The sequence below is a fragment of the Eschrichtius robustus genome, chromosome 14 (genome assembly GCF_028021215.1).
Source record: "Eschrichtius robustus isolate mEscRob2 chromosome 14, mEscRob2.pri, whole genome shotgun sequence".
Classification (NCBI taxonomy): Eukaryota; Metazoa; Chordata; class Mammalia; order Artiodactyla; family Eschrichtiidae; genus Eschrichtius; species Eschrichtius robustus.
In genome coordinates, this window is record NC_090837.1 from 12828457 (window position 1) to 12839807 (window position 11351).

The 11351-nt window shown below is 44.6% G+C and overlaps 1 protein-coding gene across 1 annotated transcript in view; it reads left to right on the forward strand.

The window, feature by feature from the left end:
* SPRING1 (SREBF pathway regulator in golgi 1) overlaps positions 1–1506 on the forward strand; it is a 126417-nt gene extending 124911 nt beyond the window's left edge. The window contains exon 5 of the mRNA XM_068563148.1: positions 1420–1506. Coding sequence (XP_068419249.1) covers positions 1420–1497 — 78 coding nt within the window. The 3' untranslated portion in view covers positions 1498–1506. The remainder of the gene's footprint in view (positions 1–1419) is intronic.
* Positions 1507–11351: the final 9845 nt, after the last annotated feature.

Genomic DNA, 11351 nt, shown 5'->3' on the forward strand with positions numbered 1-11351 from the left:
ATTAGGTATAAATGTTTCCCTACTGTTTTCTTTATTTGTAAAAACATATAGAAACCCACTTACTGGGTGGGACTTATTTTGGTCTTTTTTTTTTTTTAATAAAAATAGGATCACATTTGCTTTTATTCTATTTAACAAGGTGTTGCAGGCATATCTCCCAGTCAATGTGTACAATTTTATTTTATAATTTTTGATATCTGTACTGTGTTCCTTAATATAAATACATCCTGATTTTTTTCAACCATTTTCCTATTAATGTACATTCAGATTGCTTCCAGGTATTTTTTTTTTTTAACTATTACAAATGATGCTGTGATATTCTTCTTCATATATTTATGTCTTTATACACTGGCATTTTCATTTCTGGTGGATATATTCCCAGAAGTGGGAGTGCCGGGCTACAGTTTAAATTTTCAAAAATACCAACAGTTGATTTTCCACCACTTTATAATAATTTACAGTCCTCCCCCAATGGTGTTTGAGAGAACTAGATTCCTTACACCCTCGCCAGCTCTGGATGTTACACATATTTTCCATTTTTGCCAATCTGATGGGTAAAAAATAGTATCTTATTGTTCTCATTTGCATTTCCCTGACAAGTGAGCCCGAGCATCTTTTCATATGTTTATTGAATATTTGCATTTCTGCTTCTGTCAATTTCTGTAGCCTTGGCCCATGTTTCTACTGGGTTATTGGTCTTTTCCTTATTAATTTGTAGGATCATTTTATAACCTAAGCATATTAGCTCTTTATTAATTATACTGCTGCAAATATTTTCTTTGTTTATCATATGTTTTGCCATGGCTCTGCTTTTGATTAAAAAAAAATTAAATTTCTGCCCAGTAGGTCCTTGCTAAGAATATAACTAAAACTGTTAACTTTTCAATTCTTATCAGAATCTCAGCTCTGAGAAATAATATATGTGGAGCTTTACTTAAGCAGTGGTTCTCAAACATTTTCTAATTTAAGTAACCGAATTCGGCCCCCCCCCCCCACTTTTTTTTCCAAATACGTCCTTGGGTTGAAAAAAGAGAAACTGATGTGGTTGAATTGGGTCTGGAGGCTCAGATCTCTGCCTGAGAGGGGCCTCTTCCCCTCTCTTCCAGCAGCCCCTGAGACACTGGGGGAAACCTCTGGTGCTCCATGGAACCTAGTTTGAGAATCGATCTTAAAGGCTCTGCAGTCCCTCCATTCATTTCATTAGTTTTCTACGGTGTGTTCCGTAGAATATTAAGTAGGATATTAACAAGTGCTTTGTGAAGAAAGGACTCTGAGATTGTTCCATGGCCTGCCAAAATCAGGCATGCTTTCCCTTTTCAAACTAGCTCACACTTGGATTCTTTTGAGATGGAAATGCTAGTGTACCAAGAGACAGAAACTGGACAAAGGGTAACACACACCCTTAATTTCTTTTCATAGGCGATGCCAAAACAAACAGACAGTTATTGCCCTTGCTGCTCCCCGCCATCAGCCAAAGGTGCGACTCTTGTTTTCTGACTGGTCTGAGTAAGTACTGCTCATTTAGTGCTCAGTTATGGGTAGCCAAGGACATGGCTATGGTTATGGGTAACTGAGGAGTCTTATCTGACATCTACAGAGGTGACCAGCAAGGAAAAGGGGTATGCTGACCCCTTTTTAGTTTCTCAGGGGCAGAAACTGTGGGCTCTTAGTGACGGTCCATCACACCTTTCTTCTGCCTTATTTGGAATTTGAGTGACCAATTTCTTTTCCAAAAATCATTTATTTATTTGAAGTCATGCCTAGAAAAAAAGAGCAAAGAGGAGTTTAAATAAAGGTGCTTTAAGGAAGAGATTTGAACATACTACTTTGTTTCCTTCCTAGGTTCTTTTAAGAAGGGACAAAGGAAAGACATACTGGCATACCTTGCTTAAGAATGGCAGTCTGTTCATCTTACCTGTTCTTGTGAGAAAGAAAAACTCTTTACAAGTAGGATCAATGGACCTAGGTCCCGTTTGGAGACTGTCCCTAGGTTCTTGCACAACAGTGGGCAAAGGAGCTTGGGAAGTGCTGGATTTCTTTACTGCAGGACTTCTCAAAGCCTTTAAAATGCTAGTGTTCACTGTGAGGTCCCAAGAGGAAGCCATGGGGGGTTTCCCACCTTTCCTTGACTGCAGAACCCTCTGTGGGCAGAGCTTCTCCGGGACTGGTATTCCATCATATGTCCTTTAGGAAAAGCTGGACTAGATAGCCTTACATTTTTCCGTGGATAAAACCAGAGTCTCAGAGGATTGCAGCCTTTTATTCCTTTGTTTTGGCCACTTATAGGTTGGCTTGTATTGAACTTCCCTTAACCTGCACTGAGCATAAACTTGCTATCATTTTTAATGCCAGGTGGTTGCAATTTTACTAGTAGAAGGTGTGCTTTCCTAAGCAATCAGTTTGCTTATATCCAACACCATCAGTTTTGTTTCCCTCTTTGCCCATACTGCCAGGATGCTCAAACCAGATTTCTGGGTCACTGCCAATAATGGTATAGAAATCTGTGGTATATATTTTGGGTACCGATCTTATCCTTTATTTCAACATATTTTCCTACCTTTTCACTGAGTCCCCATTTCCTTGTTTAAAATTTTTTATTATGTTGTATTGATGTATGTAAATAGGCTACCTTCTAATCCTATTTCTGAAATGTAGTGGAGCATAATAATAAGATAAGCACATACCTACATATGTAATCCCACTAGTGTATATTACATGCTTACCATATGCAAGGTACCCATTAGGGCCCTGGGGAAATAGAGATGAACACGCTGTGGTTGTCGTCCCCGGTGGACGTACAGTGCTGTTGTAGGTGAAACAGACTAAGTAAATTACCACCATCAACAGGCATAAATAATCACTACAGTATTGTGTGTTAAATTGTAAAAGAAGTAGGTGTAAAGTGCTCTGGACGTTCCAGAGAGACTGAGTAGAGAGAGAGAGACAGGCAGAGCTTCCCCAGGACCCTGGCTACTGCTCCTGGCTGTCTAGGCCTTTCCAGCATCAACCTCCAGGTACAGGTAGGTGAGAGAGTCTTTGGATGATTCCAGCTGCAGTCTCAAGCCACCCCAGCTAACAGAGTGGAGGGTACCTCTGAGCCCTGCCCAAATGACAGATCTGTGAGCAAAATAAACTATTGTGGGTTTTTTTTGGCTGCATTGGGTCTTCATTGCTGCACGTGGGCTTTCTCTAGTTGCGGCCAGCAGGGGCTACTCTTCGTTGCGGTGAGTGGGCTTCTCATGCGGTGGCTTCTCTTGTTGCAGAGCACAGACTCTAGGCACGTGGGCTTCAGTAGTTGCGGTGCATGGGCTCAGTAGTTGTGGCGTGCAGGCTCTAGGGCGCACAGGCTTCAGTAGTTGTGGCTTGTGGGCTCTAGAGCTCAGGCTCAGTAGTTGTGGCCCACGGGCTTAGTTGCTCCGCAGCATGTGGGATCTTCCCGGACCAGGGCTCGAAGCCGTGTCCCCTGCACTGGCAGGCGGATTCTTAACCACTGTGCCATCAGGGAAGTCCCAAAATAAACTATTGTTGTTTCGAACTAAAAAGAAAGTGCTGTGGGAACCTAGAGAAGGAGCAAATAACTTTGTGGGGAAGAAGGAGAGGAAGGTTGGGATTGTTTGGCTGAGACTGTGGGTGAGGTTCAGGGTGCTTGCTCACAGCTGGACAGGATCTGCAAATTCGTGTGTCTGAGTCTGTGCATTTTTTGAGAAGAGGCTCCACTGCTCTCATCAGATTCTCAGAAGAGTTCATGACCCACAAAAGGTTAAGATCCATTGCCTTAAAAGGGTGAGGAGACAATCGCCAGGACAACAAAGAATGGAAAAAATGTGCGAAGCCCTGGAAGCCCTGGGGTCTGTTTTGGCGAATATGTAGGGTAGGAGTGACTGAAGATTCACATTCACTCCATCGTTCTCTCGTTTGACAAATAATTTCCTGAACACCTACCATGGATTGGGCATTGTGCTTGGCTCAGAAATACAACAGTGAACATGATCTTTTGTCCCTCTACAGACCTCACAGGCTCCAGAAACCTCCCCAGAAGGCTATCCTAATCCCCATATCTTTTTCCCAATGACCTGGGAGGCGAGCTTAGTCACCGGGAACGTACCATGATTTCTTTCTTGGGAAAGAAAAAGCCCCAACAAGGAATGAAAAGACTTCTTTCTAAGTTGAACCAGACAATGGATGCAGTTAATAAAGAAAGCTGGAGAAAAAAAAACGTAGCCACGTGATTCGATGTGCTTTTACTTGACTATGATTTCAATTTAAATCTTGATTGTATACAAACAGCATCTCTCAACACTCTGAAAACCCAGCACCTGTGAAGACTTGTTTTCCTTTTTATCTTTCTCTCTCCCCTCTCTCTTACCTCCCTGCTCCCCCCTGCCCATGCTTTCAAAATTGTTTTCAAGGCATCAGGAGAACTTTATGCTGCAGTCGTGAACTTGATTCTTGGTTTTATCACTGACTCACCGTTCCACGTACTGTACCTCTGATTTTCCGTCTCCGAAATGGGTATGATTATACAAGAGAATAATGTCTGTGGAAATTTTAAGAACCTCAGGTGATGAGTTTTGTAGAACTTTCACAAATACACACACACACACACACACACACACACACACACACACACACAGAGTATCTGATTAACCTGTAGGCAGAGTGGGGGTGGCAGAATTTCCTCAGAACAATCTCAGCAGACAACATCTGGTTCCCTTACCTGTTGATGCATTTGTCTATATGTTTGGTTGAATTATGTCGCTGGATAAACCAGCCTGCAGCCACCTCATACTCACTCTTGAAACACAAAACATTCTCTTTCAGGTACAGAGCTTCCAGCTCTGGCTGGTTATGAGTAGGGGAAGGGGAATGGACATGTTCTGTTCCTTGCTCTGTTCCCAGGACACAGGTTCAAGCTTGCCTCCCCCACCCCCATCCCATGAGTTTTATTCTCTGGAAGTCTTCCCTGAACCTTGGCAGACTCAGAGAATCTGTTACCAATGAGCCCTAAACTGGTGTTTCTCGCCTCATGTGAAGTTCATATTGTCTATATGTTGCCCATAAAGTGCAATTGTCGCTGGGAAAGTCTTTCTGTGTTGCAGAGGAAGGTAGGGATTTCAGGGGAAGGACAGCTATGCAGTCTAGTGTGGAAACAGCAAAAAGAAACGCCAAGGCTCTGAGCTTAAAAGTCAACCGTTCTTAAAGATGTTCTCTAGTGGACGTTGGGTACTGTGTCTATCGTTTTTGCTTGCCTATCAGCCATTCTCCTTTCTTCTGGAAAGAGCAACCCAGCTTTGTTTTGGTGATCCATCCTCCCCCATTGGATGTCGTCTTTTTGTTTGTTTGTTTGTTTAAATACAATCAATTGTACAGATTATTTATTTATTTATGGCTGCGTTGGGTCTTCGTTGCTGCATGCGGGCTTTCTCTAGTTGCAGTGAGCGGGGGCTATTCTTCGTTGTGACGTGTGGGCTTCTCATTGCGGTGGCTTCTCCTGTTGTGGAGCATGGGCTCTAGGTGCGCGGGCTTCAGTAGTTGTGGCACATGGACTCAGTAGTTGTGGCTCGTGGGCTCTAGAGTGCAGGATCAGTAGTTGTGGTGCACGGGCTTAGTTGCTCAGCAGCATGTGGGATCTTCCCGGACCAGGGCTGGAACCTGTGTCCCCTGCACTGGCAGGCTGATTCTTAACCATTGCGCCACCAGAGAAGTCCTGGATGTTGTCTTGGTAGTGTCATTAATCAGAGTGCCTTACTCTCCTCTGGCCAAGATATAAGCCCATGACTGTGGCTTGTCCAGATATATTCTCCCAGAAATTTGAGCCTTGAAGGACTCCACAGGGTTGGAGCTCATTCATCCAGGTGTCTGTGCCCAGAAGAGACTGTCTCTTAGTTCCCCTGGGTCTCTAGAGCTGCTCTGGTCTTCTAAGGACTGTTCTTTGTCTGTTACATCTATTCTGTGAATCTCCCTAGGCCCTTCCAATGCATACTTTTTTTTCTCTCAAGTTAGTTAGAGTAACCTTCTGCCTCTGGCCATAATGAAGTAACTGGCACCAGACTTGTTTTCCAGCTGTACACAACTAGAAAACTGGACAAAATATATGAAACAACTGGTTTCAGACATTGGGCAACAGGCTGTGCAGAACTGTGAGCCTGAAAGAAAGGACGCAAATGAGTGGGCCTGTGATCACCTTTCTGCCTGGAAGCACTTTTTATATTGCAGCGCAGGAAGGATGATTCTAAGCAGAGCACAGTGGCCTCTTTGAGTTGAGGAGACATAGATGATCATATGCAGAGGTTGATGAGGCTGGAGTTTGTGAGGCAGAGTTCCAGAGAAGAAGGTACTACATAGATAAACAGTGCCAGAAATCTGTATAAGGAGCCCTTTGAGTCATTGGCTGAATACTAAGTTGCTCAGGCTTTGGATAAAATGCTACAAAGATGGCAAAGAACAACTACTGTGGAAGTATACACTGAATAATTCCCAGAGCTCTTATGGGATTGGGGGACATTCAAATTTCAGCAAGCCAGGATGGGAATAACCTATTGAACATCCAGTGCATTCATTAGAGACCACAGTGAGGTCAGACCTTAGTAGTAGGGCTAAACTAGCCTTAGAAGAAAGGCTCCTCTAGATCCACCCCAACAAAGCTTTTCAAAAAGCCTCAAAAAATCAAGCTGACCAGTAAATAACTTAACTTCCCTCCAAAATCAACAACAAAATCTAGACATTCAATTCATAGCATTAATAATATCTAGCATCTAATAAAAAATTACTAGACATCTAAGGAAGAAGCATAGAAATGTGAACCATTACCAAGAGAAATATCAGTCACTATAAACAGATTCAAAATGATAAAGATGGTGTAATTAACAGACAAGGACTTTAAAACAGCTATTAGAAATATGTTCAAAGATTTAAAGGAAAACATGAACATAATGAGAAGTGGAAGAAAAAAATTTTAAAGAACCAAATGAAATTTCTAGAAAGGAAATATACAATATCTAAAATGTACAATTCACTGGATAGGTTTACATATTAAACAGCATATTAAACATATTCTTAGCATATTAAACAACAGCACATTACAAGTTGCATAAGAAAAAATTAGTACACATGTTGACACAATAATAGAAGTTATTCAAACTGTAGCACAGGGAGAAAAAAGACTAGGAGAAAAATGACCACAGCATCGGAGACTCTGAAACAATATTAGATGGCTGACCCTACATGTAATTGGAGTCTCAGTATGGAAGGAGGGCAGAAGTTTGGAGGTACTGTTGGTTTCAGGCTCTGCTGGATCCAGGAACTCGGACAATGTCATTGGGAATCTCTCTATCTCTCATCTTTGCTTTCCTTGGTTTTGGCCTCATCCTCAGGCAGGCTGTCCCCAGATAGTGGCAGAGATAGCGTCCAGCAGCTCCAGGCTCATATCCCACTCAGATGCAGACCCAAGAGAAAGTGAATTTCTCTTTCCCCATATTTCAACTATTATTCAGTCTGATTAACCCACTTAGGATCACACACCCATCCCTGAGTAATTCCTGACTCTGACTGGCCAGGTCTGAGTTGTATATCCTCTTTCCAGGGGGGTGGAAGAGAGATGCTCTCCCAAAGATAAGTTGGGACGCTGTTACCAAAATATGGTGTCATAGATGCTGAACTGCCAAAGAAAATAGACAGTTACTACACTTGTATAAAGCACTAAACAATAAGAGCTGTTGAGTACAGCCTCATCCAAGTACAACTTTGCATGTACCAACTCACTTAATCCTTACAACTGTATCAGGATGGAAGCTCATGAAGGACCCAGCTTTATGATGGTTTTCTAGTTCGAGCTCCCAGCCTTGTGTGACCCAAGGTGGTGCCTCCTGTCCCCAGTCACTTCAGGTACTGCACTATCAACTTTGGGCTTTCTTTCCTTCTTTTTTTTTTTGGCCCCTGGGAATTACCCCGATTTCCTTAGAAACTTTGTTATGCATTAACAGTAATTATTCTTTTCAACATCTCTCTATATGTTTAATAGCAGGATGGTTTTCAGCTCACCTCTCCATTGTACAGATGGATCCCCAATGTATAATGGGTCATCTCCCCATTGTATCAGTGAGGAAACTGAGGCCCAGAGAAGTTAAGTAGCTTACCCCAGGCCACACAGCTAGTAAGTGGCAGAACCAGTATTCAAACCCAGAGCCCGTTTTCTAACGCACCATGCTCTGCTACATCAGTGAATGGTGGCTGGTTATGAGGTCACACACCTGCGTCTCTGTCTGTGGCAGAGTCTTACCTAGACCTAGGGATCCCAGCTCCTCCCTAGACCCTGGAGTCCTTGAGGCACCATCCTACTTCCTGATAATTACTAAGTCCACAGGAAAGGGAACCTCAATGTTTATGTAAGACACCTTGCAACCAAGATACTATGAATGTTTTCAGTCTGGACAAGGGGAAAGGGGTGGTGGGGAGAAGACCTGGCAAATGGAAGCCATGGTGGCTTTGTTAGTTTCCTGTGGCTGCCATACCAAATCCTTGGTGTTCCTTGGCTTGGAGCTGCATAAAGTCCAATCTTCCCCTGTCTTCACCTGGCCTTCCCCTCTGTGTGTCTGTGTGTATGTTCTCTTCTGAGTGTCTAATCTCCCTTTGCCTCACTCTCCTAAGGACACCTGTCATTGAATGTAGGGCCCACCCAGGTAATCCAGGATGACCTCATCTTGAGATCCTTAAGTTTGTTACATCTGAAAAGACTCCTTTTCCAAGTAAGGTCACATACACAGGTTCCAGTGGTTAGGATACAGACATCTCCCTTTTGGGGGGAAGGGGGGCACTACTTAACCTACTACTATGGAAAAGCTGCCAAACTGTGTTCCATCTCTGAGCTGTGACCGATGTGGAGAGAGCCGCAGACTTGGCTGAGTGAGTGAGCCGTGGTGGGTTTTTGACAGAGCCTCTTTTATTGTTTTGTACTTTTCTCTTCTGTTTTGAGGTTTTCTGCCCTCTTTTCTGGAAGGTGCACGATGCTCAGTGCTGGGCTCTGTGGTTATTTTCGCCTAACAGCTGTGTTTCCGGCGAGCAGCTGGGGATGCTTCTGACTCAGCAGAACCGTAGCAGTAACCGTCAAGAAGCCGTTCAAGCAAGGCTAGAAATAAAGGAGCAGTTTCTTCCCCCATGTCCCCTCCTCCTTTCACTTCCCCACCCGCGGGGACCTTTCGAAAGTCTCAACAAAGCACTTCTTAAAAAACTCCTGCTTCGACCAGTATGCTCAAGGCCTGGCTGAAGGTGGCCCTCAGCTAGGCTTTCCGAAGGCAGATGGATTCCAGAAAGGACTCTGGCAAACCAGCCTGGCTTTGTATGTGGGAGGCCCCTCCCAAGATGCCCACACCCCCTCCCCACACGTCTGTGTCTTACAAGTTTCCCACAGGTCTGAGCAGTGAAAGCAGAGGCGGGCGGGACTTCTGTGGTTTTCCAGGGTGTGGCCACAAGGGCCAGGGTATCTACATTCAGCAGCCCGTCTCTTTTTAAAAGGTAATGATTTCACCCTGGGCCTGGGAGGCCGCTCCAAAGCTTTACCCCCTGGAGAGAGGCCCTGGAAGTCCTGCCTGCAGCAGGAAGGGAACCAACCGGGGAAAAAAAAAAATTTGCGTCCTGGAGAGCCAACGTCTGTGCATGCTGGTGCCTGCAGAAGGCTCACGGGAGAGCGAGACAGCTGCATTCTGAGCCTCGTTGCTGCTGTTCCGAGAAAGAAAGGAACAAATAAATTTAGCTCCGTCCTACGCATCCTTCACAGCTGCTTATTGACCAAACAGAAAGAGGCCTCTATTTCAACCCTGGCTTCTCCGCTTTTTTGCCTGATGAGGTCTGCCACCGCCCTTTACAAGGGGCCTTTCTAGGAGGTGACTGACCCCCGCCGCCTTTAGCTCTCGACTAGAGGCTGTACAAGGAGCTCAAGTTCAGGGTGTGAGGTGCCTTTTGCCATCCTGAAACAAAATGGCGGCCGGTAAATGTTTCCACCTGGGCCTCGGCTACTGGACTTTCTAATGTATTTCTTTGCAAGGCAGAACGTGGGGAAGGCTTGACTGCTCAGAAGCCAGCTTGTAGTGCCCAGAGCCATTAGTGTAATAGCACCATGTGTGGAAATAAAGAACTCGCTGACCGGGTTTGCAAGTTAAGGGACTGGAACGAAGCGCTGAAAAGGTTTCATGGGGCTCACCAGCTTGGAGGGGTTCCTCTGGGACAGGAGCAAACTGTGGACTTCGAGTCAGACAGATCTGGGTTCAAGTCCTAGCTCCGCTACCTAAGAGCAGAATGCCTCTGGGCAGGGAGGGCTGTCTCCTCACCTGGAAGTGAGGTGCTGGCCACGATGTTGAGCCTCTCTGAGCCTCGTGAAACAGCAGTAATGATACAGGGTTGTCGTGACATGACATCATGTATTGAACATGCCCAGCCCAGTTCTTGGTGTTCCAGGATGGCACTTAGTCCGTCTGCTTCACCTGCCTAAGCCTGATCCCTTGCCTTCTGGCCACAGCATCCGACTCTTTTCTGTAAAGATTTTGGGCTCACCTTACTCTCAAACTCTGGAGGTGAGTTCGTGGCCCAGGACTGATCATGGAGAATCTCACACACCCCTGGCCATAGAGATTTGTTCCTGGATGTTAACGGGACCCAAGCTGAGATCATCAGAGCCAACTTCAGGGATGTTGGTGGAATTATTGGGATGGAGAAAATCTTTCTGCTGGGTTTCTAAGTGGTCAAATTTTAAACATGGTGATGCTGGTGGATCTCTTTATGTAAAGGAAGGAAGAATCTCCCTGAGAATAAAGCCAACACAGAAGAAAGCAAACAAACCAACAAACAGACTGTGTTCTGACCATTTGAGGCCCTTGATTCAGCCATGCCTGAAGCCATCATCCCATGATCTTTCCAGTTATATGAGTCAATACATTCCTTTTTTGATTTAAGCCAGTCTGAGTTAGGTTCTATCTCTTGCAATCAGATGAATCCTAAGTATTACACAGCTCAGGACATATCTTTTTGTATTTGAATTTACTTGTGGCCTCATCCAGAACCAAGAGGTATGCAGATGACTGCTCACTGCCACCTCCAGGAGTGAGAGTCTCTGAAGAGTCTCTATGTTCTGGCATGCTGATTTCCTTTGGGCCTCTCTTGCAGATAGGGAGGCAATATAGTGCAGAAAAAAGGAAGGAGTTTTAGGGTAAAACAGATTGAGCTCAAATCTCTTCTTCATCATTTACTAGCTCAGAGACCTTGGGCAAGTAACTTATTCCCTGTGATCCTCTGTCTTCTCACCTGTGGAATGGGATAATACTACTACTTGTGAGTTGCAGTGTGTTTGGGTACTAGATTCT